The sequence below is a fragment of the Electrophorus electricus genome, chromosome 18 (assembly GCF_041902795.1).
Source record: "Electrophorus electricus isolate QZ-2024a chromosome 18, ASM4190279v1, whole genome shotgun sequence".
NCBI classification, from domain to species: domain Eukaryota; kingdom Metazoa; phylum Chordata; class Actinopteri; order Gymnotiformes; family Gymnotidae; genus Electrophorus; species Electrophorus electricus.
The window spans coordinates 12,160,001-12,183,256 of NC_137514.1; the positions used below are offsets into that span (position 1 = coordinate 12,160,001).

General features: G+C 42.6%; 3 protein-coding genes across 4 annotated transcripts in view; 1 reads left to right on the plus strand and 2 right to left on the minus strand.

The window, feature by feature from the left end:
- Positions 1-12,548, minus strand: part of gsk3bb (glycogen synthase kinase 3 beta, genome duplicate b) — a 26,050-nt gene extending 13,502 nt beyond the window's left edge. Inside the window, exons 1-4 of one of the 2 annotated variants that reach the window (XM_081701092.1) lie at positions 12,477-12,548; positions 11,529-11,799; positions 1,743-1,936; positions 1,269-1,352 (exon numbers count right to left, since the gene is read on the minus strand). In XM_081701092.1, coding sequence (XP_081557218.1) covers positions 1,269-1,352; positions 1,743-1,936; positions 11,529-11,616 — 366 coding nt within the window. In that variant the 5' untranslated portion in view covers positions 11,617-11,799; positions 12,477-12,548. Of the gene's footprint in view, positions 1-1,268; positions 1,353-1,742; positions 1,937-8,380; positions 9,141-11,528; positions 11,800-12,476 lie in introns of those variants that run through there. The other variant, XM_081701093.1, reaches the window with a different exon arrangement.
- Positions 12,549-14,955: 2,407 nt separating this feature from the next.
- taf5 (TAF5 RNA polymerase II, TATA box binding protein (TBP)-associated factor) lies at positions 14,956-21,491 on the plus strand. Its single transcript, XM_027005625.3, has 11 exons — positions 14,956-15,375; positions 15,691-15,916; positions 16,169-16,484; positions 16,912-17,075; positions 17,309-17,444; positions 17,808-17,928; positions 18,985-19,114; positions 19,338-19,502; positions 19,725-19,902; positions 20,253-20,430; positions 20,821-21,491. Exons 1-11 carry the CDS (start codon positions 14,964-14,966, stop codon positions 21,036-21,038), a joined length of 2,244 nt encoding a protein of 747 aa, XP_026861426.2. The 5' UTR covers positions 14,956-14,963; the 3' UTR covers positions 21,039-21,491.
- On the minus strand, positions 21,492-23,198 carry atp5md (ATP synthase membrane subunit k). The gene is made up of 4 exons (XM_027005626.2): positions 23,092-23,198; positions 22,529-22,631; positions 21,715-21,815; positions 21,492-21,573 (listed from the first exon to the last, which is right to left on the minus strand). The coding sequence occupies exons 2-3, from the start codon at positions 22,613-22,615 to the stop codon at positions 21,726-21,728; spliced, it is 177 nt and encodes a 58-aa protein (XP_026861427.1). The 5' UTR covers positions 22,616-22,631; positions 23,092-23,198; the 3' UTR covers positions 21,492-21,573; positions 21,715-21,725.
- Between the last annotated feature and the right edge of the window lie 58 nt (positions 23,199-23,256).

Sequence of the window (23,256 nt, forward strand, 5' to 3'; positions counted from 1 at the left end):
TCTGTAATATCTTACAATGTTCTTGAGAAAAGCTTGCATAAAAGGGCCCTGTATGATACAAAGCTTCAATCATAAGGTGTTTTCTTTCCCATCTCAACCACACTCTTACACGGCTTAATCCAACCCCACTCTACTCTTGTCTATTCTTCAACCACGATGGACAAGAAAAAGCCTCAACTGTGTGTGTGTGTGTGTGTGTGTGTGTAAGAATAACTCTCTACATCACCGCTTTGAGTAACTCCACACCCCTGGTCCTCTGGCCAGCATTGCTTGTAAACCCCATTCTATTTCTGGCTCATGATGTAAGGCTTTTAGCTGTCTGGGGGTGGCAACACCACTGGCAGGTCTTACGGGTGGGAGAAGCATTCAGTGAGGGCCCAACACTTGAGGGCTTTTCCCACCAGCCCCACTGCCAGCAGGTCACAGGGATATTTTATGTTTCTCTCATTGCACTTAGCATTTTAGAACACGGGTCACTGTGGTCATCTCGCCACACCCACTACACAGAAGACCCTGAGGCTTGGCTGAACAATTAGAATTTGGGGGTTATTCATTCATTCAAAAAAGCTTTGGCTTTTTTTTTTGTATTATTACAGCATAAATAAACAACCTATTTTAACAAGTGGCTTGTATTGCACAGTCATCTGCAAATGGATCAAATGTGTGTGCGCGCGCGCCATGAGTTGATTCCCATACGGGAGACATTCTACAAAATAAAAAACAAGGCATTATTTTAAGTATTATTTTTAAATGCCTATACATCAATTAAGTAACGCAAGTCTAAATAAAGTGTATTTTAGAATTTTAGTGAAAAAGGTTGTACAAAATCAAAAAGAATCAAAAAGAATGGCACACCTTCATGGCACACATTACAACAGCAACGTTAATGTTGCTGAAACACATTCTGAACTAGCATGCTTAATGTTTAATATTAATGCTGTCTAATTTTTGTTTTTAAAGTAATTTTGAGAACGAGTATTCATAAAGCCTGTAAAATGGGGTTCGGGCTTAGAACACAGCCCTTTCAGTAAAAGCACAGTGTGGCCCCTTGCAAAGAATTAGCCCATGTAGAATAATGCACACAAACACATGCACGGCCCCATGGTTTCTGGCCAAACGGAAGCCACAGTAAGACTTCCCCTGATAAACTGCAGCTGTATGAGTGTTTGGTAGAGCTTTGGAAAGGCAGCCAAATGTGTGTGGCAGAACTGGTGAAAGATTTCTGCTTTTCAGAGGAGGGGAAGACACAGAAGAGGGGAGGGACTCACCTTATCCCCGCTTGAGTAGAAAAAGTAGCGCAAGCGCACAATGTTGCAGTGGTCCAACTTCCTCATGATCTGAAGCTCACGGTTCTGCATTGGTGGGAATTGACCAAGAGCAAGCCAGAGAGACAGAAAGCTTAAAAACTCTACAGGGTTGTACTGAGTCTTGACAAGCAACTGAATCACTCTGAAAGCACCGGCCGTGCGCGGGCCAATATCGGCGGTCGTCCTAAAGGCCGGCGCAGGTCTAAAAGACGCATTAACTGCTCGATGGTTTATGATGCAGACGCCAATCTAGCTGCGCTGAACTAGAGCGAGCAAGTTGTGCCTGTTGATATCTGTACAGCTGAAAGAGTCCCATAAATGAAGAACACAGATGAAAGCGCCTAACAAAAGGGCAAGTTTAAGAGAGCTCTTCTTACAATTTCCTCAGCGAGTATGATGAATCTAGAACATGCACGCATGCCCCTCCCTGCTCACCTTGAACCTCTTGTCCTGCAGGACTTTCTTGATGGCCACCAGTTCCCCGGTGTCGCAGAGCTTGGCCTGGTAGACCACGCCGAACGACCCATTACCAATCACCTTGGTGTCCGTGTAGCTGACCTCCTGAGGCCTGTCTGGACCCTGCCCCGGAGTTGCCCCCACCGTCGTCACCTTGCTGCCATCTTTATCCCCTGAGGAACGAGGGGGAGAGAGAGAGAGAGAGAGAGAGAGAGAGATCAGTCTATGGCAGAGCGTTACATCTAAGCCCCAACCAACAGCATTCATCATACTACATCAAAGCTCAAGGCTTCACCTCACGACGCATCGAAACAACGGATATCAATTGGGAGGAAGTTACACTATTTGGTTAGCAGGTTTATTAGGCAGAGAAGAGAATAAAAAAACCCAAAAAAACCCCACACCCTTCACCACGTCGCTTGCCCACGAGTCATGCGCTCGCACGGAAGTCACAGCTCAGCAGTGCTTTATTTCACACTGGCCAGTTTGGGCATATTGTTCTGCCGGTAAGTGCTTGACAACACGAAAATGAGAGACTCTGTAGCCGGCACGGGAGGAATGGGGTGGGGTTGTGAGGCCTTCACACGTCGGTAGCATGGCACCTACGCCTACCCGAAATGAGCTCTGGGTTGCATAAGGGCACAGTTGAGAAGCACAGTTGTACTTCTCAGGTGAAGGGAGCTCATGTTCAATCCCTTTTTTTTTTGCCTTTCACCCAATCCTGAACAACAGCTCCAGAGACTAGGGGGAGCGCTGCTCCCCCTAGGGAGATCCACTCAGTTGCTCTGATGTGCATCAAAGTTGGTTTCAATAAACACAGTAAAAATAGAATAAAACACAACACCACCAGAGAGAGAGAAAAAAAGTTACAATACAAAAGAAAAAATAAGTTGTATGAGCAAATGAAGTTCAACAGTGATACAAGTCATTAATTACTGAATAATAAAAGCTAATCAAAAGAGGTCTTCATACTGTGCCTCTATCATCTGGAGCCCTCAGGTTCCAAGAAGGGAATTTCAGAGCTTAGGGCCATAGTAAGAAAGGCCAGTCTTTACTTGTATAGCAGCTAGAACCAGTATATTTCTGTTGGCAGAGCCAAGTGCTCTTGTGAGTACATACCTAAGAAACAATGAGGTACAATGTGACAAGACCTTTAAGGCAACAGAACCTGCATTAAACACTTTTAAAAGGACCCCACTACACACACATACAGCATCTTAAGTGGAGACGTACATCTTAACTTGAGAAGTTAGGCTATACAAATTACTCTGCTTATCTGTAGTTCTGCACACAACAAATACATGGGCACGCACACGGAGCGCGTCAACACACCAAAATGAGCAAACATTTGATAGCGGCAATTAACTGATTAGAGACCAAGGCCGCTATTAGAACACGAAAGCTGAAATTAGCAGTCGCTGCTGGTAACAGTGCATCTGTGATGCTACCCTGCAATCATGTCCAAAAACGCTGCCTGACAAACAGTGTTAGAGGCAAAGTTCGCTACGGTGCTGACGGCTCATTTTCCCACTAGCTGCACGCCGAGCTTAGAGACCTGGTAGTTATGTTGCAGTGTGAACAATACTTGTTAAAAGCTGATGGATTTGACAACCATTTGCGCATGATTTCACACCCAAGTTGGAAGTTCAGTTAAAGTACTTGGGAGCCTACAAGGTGCAGAGAGCAAGAAAGAGTATGATGGGAGAGACGTGATGGTTCCACGCCCAGCTTGGGTCATCTGGACAAGGCGAAAGCCTGCAAATCACCAAAGATTCCTAGTGCAATTAATTTATATAGAAGCTTATTATACAATAAGAAGAATATAGACATTATACAGTGAACTGGGCTGAATGTACAAATCCAGTACAATAGAAGATTCACCCACAGGGACAGACTAAAACGTTTTCGCACATTCCGAAAGTCACATGTTCTATTTTAAATAGCATATAAAGAGACGATGAGTAAATGGAAACTTTGAATTTATGTTATGTTAATTAAGTCCGGGGCAAAAATTGTTTGTTTCACGACTAATTCATGACTCAACCTATTTTTGACTTGTATCCTCAGCTGCATGTTGCCATGATTCAGCAGGTCTCTGTTACAGAACAGAGCGCAATTGTCCATGGCTGACAAAACAGCCTCAAAAATTAAACCTGGAGAATAAAATATTTGCAATTAGAACATGAATTTGTGATATTTTCTGGTGCATTCACTGCCATTGGTTCCTTAAGCACCAGGAGAAAGAAGTGTGCAGGACGTTTGGCAGCTTCATGGGACTGACTTCTGATTTTCAATACGATTTTCAAAATGACAGCTCGTTCCCCCCCCCCCCCCATCAGAAATCTCAGGATACACAGTACCTTTGCAGGAAGTCATGGTGCCACTTTTCCCTTTAGTGGGAAGTGAGCTACTAAAGAACTATTGTAAAAGTAACATCTGCAACTAAGCTTCTATAGCTGGCAAGCTTAAGTGTGTTAGAAGTCAAGTGGATTGGAAGTTGGGCAGGGGGAAGATAAGGGCTTTTGCCTCCTTGTTTCTCCAGGGGACGAGTGAAATATGCCTGTGTGCGGAAACACTAAATAATTTCAAAGCAGTGCCTGGGCATCTGTGTTGGAAATGTCTTGATGGAGATTCTGCTACTGCTACTACTTAGTACAGGCAGAGAATAAGAATAAGTCATGAGATTGGTAGATGTCCAGGTCATATTTGCAGTGTTATTTATTTCCTAGCAAAGGCACTGAGGAATTTAAAACAAACAAACAAACAAACAAACAAACAAACAAACCAACCCACACACACTTCAAGAATTTCACCTTCCGGTGGGACAGTGGACAGAGCTGGTTGAACAATAAACACAGGCACCAAATGAAACTCAGAGCAGAAGCTCAAGATTTTGCAGAGGATCTCAACACGTGTTTAGAACAAGCTGATGCTCAGACAGGACGGATCAGTGTGGTGTATGGCAAAGCGCACTGCAGCAGTGGCAAAGCAAATTCAAGGCATTTTCAAGATCAATAACCCTTTGGTCCTCATATCTCTGGCTTTCCGAGAACAAGACAATTTGGAGTAAATGTCAAATGTATTGGGGGGGGGGGGGGTGTATGGAAACTGGAAACCTAAAAGGAGCAATATCCACCAGTATACATGATATACAAAGCTGCCATGTTCTGCTAGTTTCTTGGTGACCCAGTAAAACTTCGTGCTCTACTGGGTGACGTTTTCCCTTCGTTTCCTCCATTGTAGAGGTTCAGCAACACATTAGTCCCAATTCCTCCAAAATGTGCTTCGTTATCAATTGCTCATACAAGACTGCTCTTCTTCCTTGGTCATTTTTGGTCATTATAACAAAACAAAAAGCGTGAATTTAAATCTGCAGAAACGGCTTGACGGGAGGCTTTCAGTGAGGTTTCGAACAGAATTTCGGATGAAAGTGATTTGTTAAGACAGAAAGGAAGAGGGTAAGCCCGGGTGACTGCCTTGTGCTGGTCTGAGAGATGGAAATACTTTCGGTGGGCTGGCTGTCCCCAAGAGCTGGAATGGGTGTGAATGTGTGCGCGCGCGCGCGCAAGGGTGGGTGAATGACACGTTATTGGGCGTTCTCCCTCTCTCCTCTGTCATTCGCCACTGATTCTTAGAAGAGCTGTTCACACGGAGAGAACGTGTCCGCTCCACATTCCCAACGGATGACACGTTCGCACGCGCACGCTTGCTTATTTCAGGAAGGTAGGTCCGCTCGTTACGCGGATCTACTATTCCGATGCCATGAATAGGCTAAGTATCACTGCATCAGTCACTTTATAGAAACAGGAAAAGAAGTGAAAAAGTTAATAAAAGGAAGTCAGTAATAGGAAAGTGAGGGAATGGAAATGCTGCACCCCTATGGTTGGAAACATAAAGCAAAAACTTTTTCTTTAAAAAAAAAAAAAAAAAAAAGAAGAGGTATAGCAATTTATATAATTCATTATGGCAAAAGATTTTCTCTAAGCAAAGGACACAGTTGCCAACTATGATGTCCCTGCATACGTTACTGCCCATCTCAGTTGAGTAAATGTCAACTTTTTTACAGCCTGTAAAATTCATAATTCATGCTGTCGTCCCAGTTCAGGACGCATGGAAAATACCGCACGGCAGGAAAGTTTGAGAGGTTGTGATACTCAGCATGAAGAGTCAACTAGAGTAAAAACTCCTAGAGCTCTCTTCCCTCCCACTCTGCCCCAGACGTCCCCCTACTTCCTCAGAGGAAACACACCATTGGCTGGGGAGGAAGTCCGGCATGCCTTTGAGCCCAACCCAAGGACCAGTGAGAAGAGGTCACACGCCTGTTTATTACATGCTAGGAATTGCACGATACAGACAATATTTTTTATATTATATATAAATCGCTATATATTGTGAATGTGCATTGTAAATATGCATATTGAGAGTATACTGTTGAACTCGACTTGTATATAAATTTGGCTTCATTTAAAATCAGAGCATGTGTTTGAATGTGTAAATGCCAGGATGCATTGAGCTTTGTGTGGCGGATCATTTGTATATCGCGGACCTCTGCGATATCATTATTGCAAAAACCTGTGCTGCAATAATGATTAACAAATGATGTATTGTGCATCCCTAGCACCCAGGCATTCCGTGGCATTAAGCGAAAACCAGACTCTCCGGAGTACGCCCAATTGAAGTACAATGCGCTGGTATGTACCCAGGGCAGAAATGCAGTGCTAGCAAGAGGTTTCTCATGCATGCACATGGGTTTTCAAATTGGAGCTCATCCCAGACAGAAATAAGATTTTTTCCCGACATATACACTTTTTATTTGAAATACGACAGAAGCGCCAACTCTGACTTTGCAGCACACACTAACGCCATATAGTGCTGCCACCGGAACAGCTACATCACTTGGCACCAGCGGCACTTGAACAGCGGTAACAGACCGCTTTTTACATTATTCATTACAAATATCTTGTCTTACTGACATTCCCTTTAGTAGGACAGCACTCCCCATTATCATCACTCCCTCTCCAAAGCAACTGTACAGGAGGCACATTACACTACAGTTTAGCAAGGATCTAGCCTAACTGTGGTGAGTCAGGGTCCGTCATTAGTGATGCGGAAAAGGATATGGGTTAAAACAGGAAGATCTTTGGAGACATCATGATACTCAATACATGTGCAACAAAATATACACCGGGATGAGCCTTTCTCTTCAGTTTCCCAGGGTCAGGAGCTTGGGGTTAAATTTCTTCTGCTCACACGTCAAAGACTTTCAGTTCCTCCAATACACTGACACGCCCCCCGCCCCAGCACCACCACACACACACAACTATTTAGGGTACCAAAATACATCATGGCTATACATGGACACAACAATGCAAGGTTGAGTCATATCCACCTACAGTCTCAAACAGAGGAAGCACACATGCATGTACACGCATGTACACATGTGCACTACTTGCACAACTTTGATAACCACTGCAATGGGTGGTACTGTTTAACATGTTTCATGCAGTGTCTGTTCCACTGTCATCAAACCAGCATGACAGGACACGTTTCATTCTGACAGCAGTGTGATTTTTATACTTTTGAATGAAATGTAACTAGAAAACAACATAAAAACCCTCAAAACACCTCTACACTGAAAATTCAGAACTAACGATGTGCTGAACTGACAGGTTACTGACGACAGTAAGTTTCTGGAGTCATTTCAACACGTCAGCAGTGACCAGTACAAGTAGCAAAGGAAACGACACCCTTTAAACTTTACTTCCAATTCTCACTACATGATTGACATGTTATACTTTGACATGTTATACTCTGATACCTTAATTGTATTTAATCTATACAAATGGAAACAATTTGTCATCTGTCAAAGTTTTCAGAACTTTTGTTTAGCCCAAAACTGAGTGCCATTTTTGGGCATTTTGAAATATATTTGGCGAATAAACAAAAACACTTTATTTTAAGCCATGATAATATTTTATTCAAACTGTTCCTTAATTAATGGCTGAAGAGGACAACTTACTGTAGTAGTATTCTTTTTTTCTATTCTATAATCACACCACATTTTGTTTGAGCGCAGATCTGTGACGCTCAGAGCTTCGGTGAGTCTGCCTGACGGGTGCTGGGCAGGCCTCGGACAAAGTGCGCCGAGCATCTGCTCCGGCCAAAAACATGTGATGGGGTCAGAGTACACACACCCACGCATTAAACGACAGACTGAGACACACGCCGAACAACTAAGCAGGCTTCTACATCCATGGCGTAGTATTTTAAATGACTCATGCATGGTAGCTTCTAGAGTTCCTGGTTCTTTTTCCTGCGACCGTGACATTTGCAGCAGGAGAGATCAAGTCGCCGTACTAAACTGTTGTACTCGAACGCCTGGGAGCACATACACACACACGCAGAGAGCTGTGAGGATTCAACCTTTATCCTAGGTCCAAAAGAAATGAGTAAATTATAAGACAAACTGAGACTTTCAAGTCAAACCACTATAATAAGTATTAAAGAAAAGTGTGATCTCTCTCAAATTGTGAGTAAAGACAAATCTCTATTTATTCCTGGTCTGTTCAATCTGTAGCACATTAAAAAGCATCATTATTCAGGCAAACCAAACTTACCTCGAGTGTATAAATATAAAGGCATAGTAAACGTGAACAGCTAGTAACAAAATCCTCAAATTAACCAGGTATATTCCACAGAGAGAGAGAGAGAGAGAAAGAGACGAGACACACACATACGTACAGAAAAACTGGTTATCCCTGAAACGCACACACGATCTGAGCAGGCATGTCTGGTAGTTTTGTGAAGGGAAGATGACGTGAGCGTCAGGTGTCACACGCCTCTCCGTAGGACACACCCAGCTCAAGAACGTCTACTGAGACTCAATAAATGAGGTGACGATTACAGAGTCTGACAGGACACCAAGAAAGTGAGAGGGGAATAAAGGAGAAAACACATTTCCCCAATCAATCCACTGAAAGTATTATACCACAGACTTTTCCAATGCTTAGTAATGTTGATCCCTCAACAGCTCAGGCAGCTGTTTCTCGGTAACATATGAAAGCTTATTGTTTTTCCCCTTTTAAACATACTGCCTATGGAAATATCGTTTGTAGGTCTCACTACTGTATACTGGAACAGCATCACTAATCTGAGTGGGCGCGCTGGCGTTTGTCCCCAACCGTCAATATAGCCCCTCACCAAAAGCAAGTGCGTAATGACAATCTTGTTGATGGAGCCTCCTTTTTCCCCCCAGCACAAATGCTATTTCTCTGTATAGCCATTCCAGTCACTCACACATACAGGCAAGCAGCAAGGCAGAGAATTAAATTCCTTTCTCTTCCCTAAGAAAGCCAATTCTAGCCCATCGCCATTTTATCAACCTCTCTAGGCCCTTCTGTGCAATACTCTCACGTATACTTGTGGACACAAGTGAGGTGTGCTGCATTTTCCGTCAAGTCTGAAACCTGTTGCTAGGTCTGTTTTTCCTTGAACTTTCCTTGATACTCTGGGGCCTCACTAGGTCATGTTGTAAGAATAGCTGAACAAATTTCAGGAGAGATCTGTTGCTCACAAAACTGGGGAAAAATGTTTTTCTCTGTACTAAACTGAAGGAAAAATGTCATTCTGCATCTTAAAAAAGACAATATTAGCAATAAGATAAAAGCCAGCAAATGCATGAGATCTATGGCAGGACAACTGAAAACACATCTGTATCCTCAGGAAAACAACAGCCTACTGAGTTACAGAGTCATGCTGGGTTACTTGGTATTAGAAGTAGTGCAAAATCAAATGAAATTGGGCTGAAACAGTTTCTCCTCTGCAAACACTTGCTGCCACTGGCTGGACCTCAAAAAGATCACTGGTCTGCTGACCACCTGAGCCTGCCGGCCCTCGAGGCTGTGTCAGAGGAGGCCGATTGATCTGTGGGATTTCAGCACGAGGCCAGAGCCCAGGTCCCCCGGTGCACCAGTCCTCCATCAGAACTGCATAATGGAGCAAGGCAGAGGTCCAGGCATACCAGAGTTGCAGGTTATGTCTGTTTGGGGGCCTCTAATTTGTATAAAACACCTTAAATACGAACAGACAATTGCCGGTAATTGTGCTCATTACAGGCTGTCAGGACCAATGTTTAGAGTTATCCATTATTGTCCTTTTGATAAATATTGTAATAATTAATTTTATCTATCATCAGGATATGTAAAAACCCTTGTCTGGTCAGTTGTGGTTAAGTCCTATAGTGGAAGTGAAGCTGCCAGATTTCTACTTAACATTTGACCTCAAACTACTCAAGAAATTCTGACGTCAGCACTAACGATGAGAATTTATTTAGTATACACACAAACACACACATCAGGTTTCTCACTGTCAGTGCTGATGTCGGAGTACATATATAGAACTCAGACATCATAAAACACATGCATTCATGCAAGACCCAGAACTCTGTATCCAGCCAAGAACGCACAACTTTACTCAATCATATAAAAACATGGGAACCCAACTGTAGTCTCAAAGACCTACTGCCCTGCAGTCTTTAGTTCTGACACACCAGTTTCTATTGCTCAGATGTGTGAAGACATTAATTAACTGAACCAGATGTGTTAGATTAGGATTGGACTATGCATGAGAGTTGATTTCCAGGACCAGACCTGTCTTAACATAATCAAATAACCAAGTGGAAACGTACTTGTTCATGAGCCACCTCTGCTTTGCCAAGTATGTTAGTAATGGGGCACTTGGAAAGGATGGGGGCCAGGGGGCAATTGGGACAGATGCCAATGTAAGTGACTCAGAAACTGTGTGATCTGCCCTTCCTAGAGTGCATGATTGGGAGCCTGACATCATTAGGCCAGGAAATGACTGATCCGGTGGAGCTGTGTCAGGGAAGAGGTGGTTAATCAACGCCATGAAAAATGGGACTACAGGCTGCAGAAAACATGCATTACATAATCATACACAGCCAGGTATAGATACGAGACAGACACACACAGAGAGAGAAGACAGAGAAACAGGGAGAACAGTCACTATATACAACACATACCCATTTTCAAAAATTAAGTATGCTACATATTCAGCATCAAATGTCAAGACATATTGGGATATTTCACCACCAACCCCCTTGACTTTCCTGACCAGTTGCTTATAGAATGTAAAAACAATCACTTCACTAAATATTCTAAAGTACGGCTACAATAATTCTGTAGCATGATAGGGTCCATCAATCTACAGGCAATCCTACTCCCACAGAAAACTGGACACCTGCCATGAACGGGATCTTGGGTAGTTCAAATTCACCCTTTCTGCACGGATCCATGGCCAATAGGTCTTAACCAAATGCTAACCTAGCCACACCAGCTCATTAAACTGGTTCTGGCACACGCGTAGCTCCTGCCAGCAGCACTATAGCACGGCTAAGTTTTCTGCTTAGGGAGCACTGGGTAATGCGTCCGATCGTTTAAAAGCACCCGTGGTGCAAAGACGGCCAGACGGAAAATTACCCAAACCCGCAGCTTTGTAAACACTGAACGCACTTCAGTTTCCACCTACACTCAATTGAATATAACTGAGAAAACTGTGATTCGGCCGATCGCTTATTAGAGACATTTTTGCAGTGCACTTTAAGTCTTCAACGTAACATTTGCTTCCTGGTCGAGTTACCTTTGCATTTAACATGAACATGATGTTCACTGCATTTCAGGCTAATACCTCAAAAGGCAAGTCTTGTTAACTTATAATACGTGGATTTTTTTTTTTTAATGTACTTACGGCTGACTTTCATGTTGCCAAAAGCTGAAGGCTGCGGCACGGGTTTACAGCTCTCCGCAAAGGAGGTGGTTCTGGGCCGACCCGACATTTCTCAGATCCCTTTCCTCGGTTTCTCGGGTGACAGCAGTTAGCTGCCTATGCACACTTTCCCAACGATTTCCCTTTTACTTTTTTTGATAACAGGTAAGCTCTCTCGTCACAGAAAACGACGACTTGAGCTGCACGTTGCCCTTGCTCACAATTCTGTGATGGTCAGCTAAATTTCTCGGCTCTATGTATGGCAGGGAAAAACGAATTATTATATCGTTTTGGACGTTAAAAACGAATGTATTATATCGTTCTAAACGTTTCGGTTCCTTTAAATAACTTTACTAGCTTGTAAAACAGCTAGATATATACTGTACACCTAACGGGGTTGAACTGTCAAGGGATAAACATGAAAAAATCACGCGCTCTTGCCCAATTAAAAAAACGCCTTGTCTGTATTAGCTGGCCAGCTAACAAGCAGGCGAAAGCTAACCTAGAGACAAATTAGCTAGCTAGCTAACATACCTATATACCTCTAAAATGTCATGAACATCAACTAGATAGATAGCTAAACGTGGGAAAAAGAAACAGAATCTAACCAGCTAGCTAGCTAGACTGTTTTGCGTTCGGTTTTGGCATTCAATCTGCATTTAGATAGCTAGCTAGCTAATCTTCTTCACCTAAGGCTAGCTAGCTAGCTAGCTAGTTGTGCTCAAATTGAGGGATCCCATGCTCCGATCACTTGCCATGGCGGCTGCCTAATATTCTACTTGCCCAACATTCAAAACCGATAAAATGTGGAAGATACCCGCCCTGGAATAAAACTGTTCGTACGGGGATCCCAGCTTCACCACCCCATAAACACGGAAAGACTGTTAAACGCTAAATTCTCTCTAAAGTCTAAAGCCGGACTGATGAAACCTTGGCCGATGCTGCCTCCAGGAATCTTCGGTTCAAGCAGGCCAACCGCTGGAGATTCAATGCGCTGAATCTTTCCTTCTCCTCTTGCGCTGCTGGTCCGTTTTTTTTTTTTTTTTCGTTACGAAGACGATAACGTCATTTGCGTAACAGTACGAGTTCGTCACATAGAAAACGCCCTTTACGCAAAAAACGACTGTTACGGGAATCCGACGCGGTGCACGCGCACAGAGACGCGCTGCCGTTGCGTAAACCAATCCACGGCGAGTCCTTGGGAAATGGGTGGAGAAACGACGGGCCAATGAGTGTCTGACTGTCGAGGGGAGCTAAAACTCGACCTCTAGTGTTCAGGTGGTGAGAGAAGCGGTATTGCGACAAGCGAGATGTGCAAGAAACGTTATTCAGCGCTTCTTGTGTAGCCAGTACTGCAGCTTCAGAAGTCTGACAACTATATAGTGTTTTAAATATCCTAAACAGTATACGGTACTATTATTAGATTAGATTTTTCAAGTCTATTGCAAAAAACAAACAAAAAAAACATTCAATTGGATAATAACTAAGTAAAAAATACACAAAATAATTTCGCATAAAACCTTATTGCAAATCCTACTGCACTGAAGTCTAATCCGTACCAAGATCAACGTTAGATTACCGGTTCGATGTTACTCAGGCGGACTTTATCGGAACCAGAGTGGCTATACTGAAAGTGAAAGTTTAAACTGGCCAGGGACCAAAACTATAATTTAATGCTAAAGTAAGTGCATGCGTATGACTTATACATTTACATTATGTAAAGTGAATATATATTTGAATATTCTTTCTTTCATTTCAGAAATAACGTGTTTAATAAGACTGAATGAATTTAGCAATCTTAAAAGGTAATCTTTGCATATAAAATTAAAGTGTCTCAGTGGTTGTAAATTTTGTATGTTAATTTCCTTCTAAACGTCTTAAAATAAGTGTAAAAATTCACATTGCTGTATTAATATATAATACAGTATGTATGTAGAATTGGGAAGTCTCCCAATTGCATACTTAACACTAATACTAACTAGTTTTTGAGTGTGTAATATGTAGTACAGTCACAAGTGTCAAAGTTGAGTACACATAAAAAATGTATGATCCATATATAAGACAAGTTGGTTTTTGAAGGTGCATTCAAATTGCCCTAGTAGTTTCCTGCTAAGTGGAGTACATAAGGAATTTTAAGGAGATTCCAAACCATAGAGAGCGAAAATGTTCAGTTCGAAGGCTATTTCAAACTGTAGAAGGTTTCAGGGTTTTGTTTTGTTTTTTGTTTTGTTTTGTTTTGTTTTTTGCCAAAACTATCAGTGTGGAAACAACCTGTTCAGATAAGTTGCCAAATCACTCAGAAAATGAATTTGGTTTGTTAACTTTTACCTAATTGCTAAAGTTTGTTATCCTGAGGTGAATATTGGCTATAGTAAGATGTTTAGCCAACATGAAAGAAAATCATTTTATGAGCACAGAGCACAGTATAGAGCTGATGTTACATAGAGACAGTTTAGTCTAGCCACATTAACAAATAAATGTTGGTTTAATTGCCCGGCTGTCAAGGGAAACAACTCATTCTGAATGAAGAGATTTAACCAATCCACATCACATGTTTAGTATGTAAGATATACCAGGAGACTGCTCAGGAACACTGTGGATGGAATGCAGCATGAATCACTCTGTTGTCGATGGATACTATTGTCCCATAATGCTAGCTATCTTATGTTAAAATGACTAGTACCATTACTTTTTTTTTTTATCTATTGATGAAACTGAAATACAGTATTTAACATCAATATGTCTATAATTACAATATCAGAAAAAGAGCTTCAACATTAAATTTTTCAATTCAAGTATTACCTTTGAAGAGTTATAGTTATGGTGTTATAGCTTGCACACGTTAGCAATCTGTTTAACATGAAACCACAGCGAGCAGGTAAGTGTGCATAAATCAAAACAGAACACAACAGTCAACAACGCATTTTAAGATGATATTTCTGTGACGGATATTCTGGGACTGTGGGATACTACGATTCCACTAATTGTAAGCAACAGTTGCAAGACACTTAAGCTTCTTCTAATTTTGCAAACTGCAGTTCGTTCGAACCGTCTGACTTGACAGCTCCATAAATGAACATTTGGCACTTTGGCACAACTCGGCTCTGACAATTTCGGTTTGATAGTTTTTATTTGTGTAGTCCTCTTTACAGTGAACTACTTGTGCGATTGGAATGCATCTATAGTACCTCCCTAATATTTTGTGTACTAACCTGCCAAAACGCACACTATTACGATCAGTATAAAGTAGCCCTATACCTTATACTATTTGTGTATAGTACAACATTGGACCGTACATTATGAACCTGTTATTTTGTAGCACCCACATGGCTGAACACAACCAATGAAATTGCACGTATTTTTACGTCGATCCTGCGTGCTTTCGTCATCACGCAGGTTGCTTCCGCGCTTGGGAAAATGGCGACTGTGCAAGATGGACCCACCGATCCGGAGAGCGAGAAAGAAACCAAACCCGACATTCTGAGCGATGGGTCAGCAAATCTCCCTGGGTTAACAAGCGGGGCACTTTCCACGTCGCCAGTTACAGCCCCGTCGACAGGAACGTCGAAACCCGAAGACCAGCAAACTTTACTCGCCGTGCTACAGTTTCTCAAGAGGAATAACCTCACGGAGTCGGTCGACATCCTTCGCCGTGAGGCGGGTTTATCGGATGAGGCCGACGACACGCAGGGAGCCGAAGCCGGCGGAGGTGGACTGGGCACAGGGGCGAGTGTCGGAGCTGAGAGCGGAGATGCAAACTCTCTGCTCAGTCGTGTGTCCATTGGTACAGGCGCCTCCCAGAACACCGTGGCTTCTACGCCTGCTAAAGGTGGATTTTAGCTGTGTTGTACTTTGTAGATATATTGGATAGCCAGCTTGCGGCCTGACGATAGTTCGTTTGATGCTTGTAGCTTTTGAACATGTAAAAGTTTTAATTGCATCTTATTGAACACGTCTTCCCCAGCTGAGCAAGTTGGCTAGAGATAGGTGTGGAATCCACAATAGGGTAACAGCCAAAACAACCTCGTGGTACGCAAGCAGTGAAGCGCTGTCATTTTAACTAACAAATCTTCAAAATGTGAGCCACAACTACTTTTCAATGCTTATCCGTCAGTGTCACTTTTGTTTACTATATCAACTGTAGGTGGCGAGGACCAGCCAGATGTCAGCGTTGTCCTTTCTGCGTACAGCCAGCAGGGGGACCCTTCTTTGTATCAAGTGTACTACAGCGGATTGAAAAAGTTTATTGAGTCGGTGCTCGACTGTCATAGGGCCGAACTTTCGCAGGTGTTCTATCCACTCTTCGTTCACATGTACCTGGAACTAGTCTACAACAACTACGAAAATGAAGCAAAAGCTTTCTTCGAAAAGTAAGTCAGAGTATCTCAGTCTGAATCACGTTATACCAATTGTAGCAAACTATAAGTGATAAGATGATGGCAACATTGGCATGAAGTGAGAAATGCAAGTTATTGAATACATGTCTTGCGTAGTGGACAAAATCATATTGGCTGGCTTTTGAGTTGTTAATGATTCCAAGCATTTAGCTCTTATCCGGCAGACATGCATAATCAGTGTTGGGGAAACCAGTGGTGCCTCACCCTGTTCCTCTCTCCCTCCAGGTTCAGCGGGGACCAGGAGTGTTACTACCAGGATGACCTGCGTGTGCTCTCGGGCCTGACCAAGAAGGAACACATGAAGGGCAACGAGACGCTGCTGGACTTCCGCACAAGCCGGTTCGTGCTGCGCATCTCGCGTGACTCCTATCAGCTGCTCAAGAGGCACCTGCAAGAGCGTCAGAATAACCAGATCTGGAACATCATCCAGGAGCACCTGTACATCGACATCTTCGACGGCATGCCGCGCAGCAAGAGCCAGATAGACAGTATGTCTGGGAGTCTGGCGGGGGAAGCCCGGCGAGATGCCAACAAAACCAAGGTGAGCGCACAGGACTTTCCGTTTCCTGTTGCAGACAGGGTGGATAATCAGTCTGCCATCGGTCAGGTTGTTTTGATGGTCAACAAACCAGTCCTCACTGTCCACCTGGTAGTCACTACGTGTTGGTGTTTGTTAATATTACATGTGTCAGAAGAAAAAAAAAAGATGGGACTTGTAAAGGTTCTTTGGAAAGTTTTGAATGAGACATTCTATAAAATGATAATTTGTAGTTTTCACTGCATGTTAAAGGAGGATAGAGACAGTATTCTTTGTGTTTGTTCTTTCAGGACTCAAAGTTCTAACTAAAACAGCTTAGGAACTTGGAACTTTTTAAGTACTGCTGAGGAAACCAGCTTGAGCGCAGCTGGCTTTGCTGCGTTTCCTGTGCTGAGGCTAGTGACCACGTTTGTCTGCATCGTGGTTGCAGGTGTTCTACGGGCTGCTGAAGGAGCCGGAGATCGAGGTGCCCCTGGATGACGAGGACGAGGAGGCAGAAAATGAGGAGGGCAAGCCCAAGAAGAAGAAGCCAAAGAAGGACAGCATGGGCTCGAAAAGCAAGAAGCAAGACCCCAACGCCCCACAGCAAAACAGGTCATCACACAGTGTGGACATTTTGAGCCATAGCACTTCATCTGCATTAGCAGTTCTTGATTTAAATAAAAAAGCTGTTTGTGAATGTGAATATTCCTTTGTATAATTCAAAAAACCTTTGATTTTGACTAATTATGTAATTTTCACCTGAACAGATGAATGAATAGGAACATAAAGACTACGTCATAGGACCTTGCACCTTATGTTTTTCGGTTATTGCTTTGGTCTCACAGGATTCCCCTTCCAGAACTGAAGGACTCGGATAAACTAGATAAAATCATGTACATGAAAGAGACCACCAAGAGACTCAGGCTCAGCCCGGAGACCCTGCCCTCGATATGCTTCTATACTTTCCTCAACGCTTATCAGGTAGGCTTTAATGCACCAGACTGTTCTTAGACTGCATGGTTATTGTCCTTATGAGAGCCTTGTTGGCTTACCAAACGTTTGTTAGGATAAGAACTGAAAGGCCATTTTTACCAGAGCCCAGAGAAAAAGGTTAATTAAGATAATTAGATGCAGATCCCATAATCCCATAACAAGATAATTAGCAGACCCCCTCCCGCCAAGCTTTTATGTTTTTCATCCACAAATATATGAGCTGTACATGAAGATATAAACCTTTAGGCCCCTGCCAAGGAAGATGCTTTACATTATGAACATGGATGGAATTACGTTGCTTTGGAAAGCCTCATGGGCTGCACCCTGGTTTGACCCTGCTGCACTCTGCAGGGCCTGACGGCAGTGGACTTCACCGACGACTCCAGCCTGATAGCTGGAGGCTTTGCCGATTCCACGGTGCGCGTGTGGAGTGTCACGCCCAAGAAATTGCGCAAAGTCAAATCAGCAGCAGGTGAGGTCGAGCTGGATCAGTTCAAGCACAGATTAGATCACTTTCCTCATTTTAGTCTGAGTAACACGTAAACACACCGGTTTGGTAAGAGGTTTGTGCACACTGTTGGTACTTTGTGTTAAGGTAGTTACGGTCTATGCCAAATGTTGAGTCCCTTTCATGTTTTCCACATTTGGTTTCAGACTCATTTTAATATTGGCAAAAGCAAAATATGGACAAAGCAAAAGCTGATTTTTTTTTGTTTATTAAATGCACTGAAAAGAAAAAAATTGAAATATTCCCTCTAAATAAGTTTTCAATTCCTTCACTTGGTTAAAGCACCTTGATGGCAGCAATGACAGCCTCAGGTCTACTTGGGAATGATTCCTGAGAATGATTCAGGTCTATTTGGCAAAGAACCCACAAAAATTGGCACACCTTTCTGTTGGCTGTTTCTTGCATTGTTCTTGAAAGAATTGCTTGCAGTCAGCCAGGTTTGAATGGGCAGTGTGAGGGCATGGCAATTTTCAAGTGTCTCCCAATATGCTCTGTCAGCTTCAGGGCCAGAATGTGACTGGCTCACATTCACAGGAGTTTTCCTGAAGCCTCTTTTGTTTTCTTGGCAGTTTGCTTCAGATTGTCATCTTGCTGAAATGTAAACCTTCTCCCAAAAGATCTTGGGTGGGGGGGGTATTTCAACTTCAGTTTCCCTCTGTCCTGACTAGTCTATCCCAATACCTGTCTCATTGCTTGGTTTTGATTTTGACATACACCATCAGCTGTGAGAACTCAGAGGTGTCAGAGGTGAACTCCAATGAAGATGTAGAATCATTTCAAAGACCATTGAGAGGTAGCATGATCAAAGTCTGAATACTTATGTAAGTGTAATATCATCTTTTATTTTTAGTACATTTACAAAACGTTCCAGAACCTGTTTTGGCATTGACATTGTATGTTATGTGTAGCTTGATGGGAGAAAAAGAATCCATTTTAAGTCTGAAATATACCAAATGTGGAAAAGGTGAAGGGTGAAAGAGAATCCATATCCATGAACCGTGTCTGCACTACACATTTCAGACCTCAGCCTGATAGACAAGGAGTCCGACGACGTGTTGGAGAGAATCATGGACGAGAAGACGGCCAGTGAGCTTAAGATCATGTACGGCCACAGTGGGCCGGTGTACGGCATCAGCTTCAGCCCAGACAGGTTAGAGCAGCCAGCCTCATAGGCCAACACAGAAAGGCCCCCCATGTCAGATTTTGCATTTAAATGAAGAAAAACATTATTGGTGTATTCATGTAGTATCTTTGTCCATCTAACATCGCCATGCGTGATCCCCTTGATTTTAAACAAGAGGCTTTAGCATCCCTTCACCAAGACCACCTCCACCCTGGTTCACTGTGTCAGTTTTGTCCGTTTTATCCTGCAGGAACTACCTGCTGTCCAGCTCTGAAGACGGCACGGTCAGGTTGTGGAGCCTACAGACATTCACCTGCCTAGTCGCGTATAAGGGACACAACTACCCAGTGTGGGATACCCAGTTCTCCCCATATGGATATTACTTTGTGTCTGGAGGGCATGACAGAGTAGCACGGTATGAAATACTGGATATCAGCTTTGTCCATTTCGGGAGAATGGGATTCATGAATATTATTTTCTTGACATAGTATGACTTATTTGATGCAATTTTCACATGAGGAATATTTAATTATTACTTACATTTTAGGCACTGTTCCTTTGGGCCATTATGATTGTCATTTAGTCATAAATTGTGGCCTAGCCATGTGTGACGTGTCGTGTGTTGATTTCCGCATAGCCTGTGGGCGACTGACCACTACCAGCCACTGCGCGTGTTTGCCGGACACCTTGCCGACGTCACCTGCACCCGATTCCACCCCAACTCCAACTACATGGCCACGGGTTCAGCAGACCGAACCGTCCGTCTCTGGGATGCCCTAAATGGGCAGTGCACCCGTATTTTCACCGGCCACAAGGTAGGCTTCTGTGAAACGTCTTGTACCCCTTCAGAACGATTTTATTACAGATTGATCAACAGAAAAAGTGCATATGATGGTGCTAATTTGCATTTATATTTTTATATATATTTGTGTGTGTATATAGTAAAAATGTCAGTGAGGCACACAAGGTTTCCAAATAAACAAGATGTCTGTATAAGGCTAATAACTGCAATGTCCTGTAGAAAGAGTGTAGAGATAGTAAAAAATGTTTTGTAGTACTTAAATGTTCTAATTATATATGGTTTTCAAATAAATTGTATATGCACTTGCAAATAAATTATAATAAACCAAATGCACCAGCAAAATCTATATTTATTCTTCCACAGGGACCCATCCACTCCCTGGCGTTCTCACCCAATGGCAAGTACCTGGCATCTGGCTCGACGGACGGCAGGGTTCTGCTGTGGGACATTGGTCACGGCCTTATGATCGGAGAATTGAAGGGACATACGGACACAGTCTACGCGCTGAAGTTCAGCCGAGATGGCGAGATCCTTGCATCAGGTGCGTGTGCTCTGTGAGCCACGTGGATTATTGCGTCTTCCAAAGTCGGTGCTCAGTAGAATAGTTGGTGATCAGTAGAATAGTTGGCAAACTGGAGTGATCAACAAATGGAAGCTTCAGGGAGTCTGTTAGCATGCTCTCATTTTTCCCTCATTGCTGTAACTCCTCCTTCTAGCATTCATTGTAGCAGCTTTAGCATCTTTTCTGAATGAAAGCAAAATCCTGACAAGCGGTTCATAACCGAGGGAACCCCAACTATTGCTGGGTTAATAAAACGGCAGAAAGCACAGTCAGCTTTTTTTTTTTTTTTTCCTCATAATATAAAGAGTAAGCTTATGACGACCAACAAGCCTGTTTAAAAAATGTTGATTATTTATACTCTCCTCCCAGGCTCCATGGACAACACCGTGCGGTTGTGGGACGCCATCAGAGCATTTGATGACGTGGAAACGGACGATTTCACAGCTGCCACTGGTCACATACACTTGTCTGACAACTCGCAGGAGTTGCTGCTGGGAACATATCTCACCAAGTCTGCACCAGTCATTCACGTCCACTTCACCAGACGCAACTTGCTCCTGGCTGCCGGCGCATATAACCCACAGTGACGGCCCTAACATAACTCACAGTTCAGTAGTGCAGACGCATTGATCTTCAAGTCACTACGTCCCAGCAATGCCACATGCGTATGATGTATAATTCAAATGTTTTGCTCAACCATACCTCTTAACGGGACATTCGAATGAGACTGTGAGACCTTGATTAGGTTGTCAATCACATATGTATTTCCATTAGTGAGTCATATTGAGTTGTACTGCACACAGAACAGATATCAAGTCATGCACTTCAGCCTCCAAGTAACTATTTTTTGAATACTGTCCTCATCGCACTGACTCTAGGAGTAGCTGTACATATGCAAGTGTGAACCTCAGTCCTTAAGCTGCAAGTTTTGTTTCTGTTTACACATCACTGCCACCCACTGCTTGGGTTTGTGCCCCAGCCTATCAATCTGTACAGTCTTTTATAATGGAGCCCAATGTGTAAATAAAACGTTTTCTAAATGGTGTTTACCAACTTTTATTTTACAACATGGTACTAAAGAGAAGACCAATCTTCACCCTGTGTGGAAAAATCACACAGATCCTGCAAAAAAAAGTAGGAGAGAATTAAGCTCCAACAATTACTATTCAAATGTTAAACACATTGTAATAAATGTTTTATGCTCTGAACAAAGTCAGACAAAACTGCTTTACAGATTTCATAACAGTAGCTGCAATTGCTTACCTTACTATAAACTAGCTTGAAGTCACAGCCTTCTGTTTCTTAGGCTTTAACTTGAAGAAGAGGATAATGGCAGCAATGCCGGCATATGTAGCCAGCACACACTAAAGGCAACGGGGAGACAAAATACATTTCAAACTACTAACCTGCACCTTGCATGAAAATCAGTAGTGCTTGGTTAAAATAAAACATTAAGATTGTTCAAGAGAAGCGTTGGAGTAATTAATGCCAGTGGTGATTCAGGACGGAAAGTCCTTCCTATCCTCATTAAGAACTTTAAGATCTTAAAGACTTTTATTGATTTTCCATGTAGTCTCTGACTTTTTTTTTTTAAAAAAAAGTCATTTACTGTCCCAAAATGTATCTAGAGTCTATTATAATTTGACATTTGCATGCTTTTCACAATACATTTTGTTACTATGCTTTCCTGAGACTGTTCACGCTTTTAAATCTACACTTCGCAGACACTTCTCCAGCGCGACGTACAAAAATGCTGTCATTTAATCATGGAGTACATCCTAGGCAGTACAGTAGGTTAGAGACCCAAGATACTAATGAACTAGAATGCTGTTGAAATACAGGGATCAATGCTGATGCCTAGAAGTGCAAAATACATAAGCTCCATCTCAGACAATAAACGAGGTACTAGAGTTTGTTAGTCAACAAAGGAGCAGTCAACATCTGTGCAATAAACAATTCCCTACAATAAAATTCCATACGTTATCAGACTTCCCAGACTAGCACAAGGTTTAGGACTAATCTTTCTTTAGGAAACTAGCTAATTATTTAGGGAAATAAATAAAAGTCTACAACTTACATTTCTTCTTCCCGTGATGGTGTATGAATTGAAGTACTTGGCAATGCCAGTGAACTGGTGCTGCGCTCCCGAGTCGTGTCCGGCCATCTCTCAATATGCGCTCCTGTTCACATATATTCAGCAGACACTCATGAGACTCACATCCATCATTAGTCAGCACGACTCGCATAAAGCCGCTTACGTGGTGTAACGTACAGCTACGCTAGCTAGCATAACTAAGGCAGCTATTCCAATCTTGGAAGGCCTGAAATGACTTTAGCAATTTCTTCGTAAAAAATAATATTACAGCAAATGTGTTGAAGTCGGCATGAAACGCCATGAAGTCGATGCAAACAACCAAGTGCCAAAATAGAGGATGCATGATGAAATGTACGAGAGTAATTCACATCCCTTCTGAAAGCTCCGCGCCTGTGTGACTAGCTAGCATGATTGTATGATTGTGCCCTACACGGGGTATACGGAGGAAAAACAAACATATACACTGAAATTATAATTAAGAAATAAGAATACCTTAAAATTTAAGAAAGCACATTTAGAGTCAATATAAATATAACGCTTCTTACCTATTTTACTAATCTCAACCCCTTCTACTGAACTGGTGCCCTTCAATTTGAGAGAGTAAAGCAAATGAACTTTAAAAAGGAAGTTCCACCTATTTTAATAACTACTCACATATATGATGTTGATTGGTCAAGATAGGAATCAATTTCTCAAATAAACATTCGATT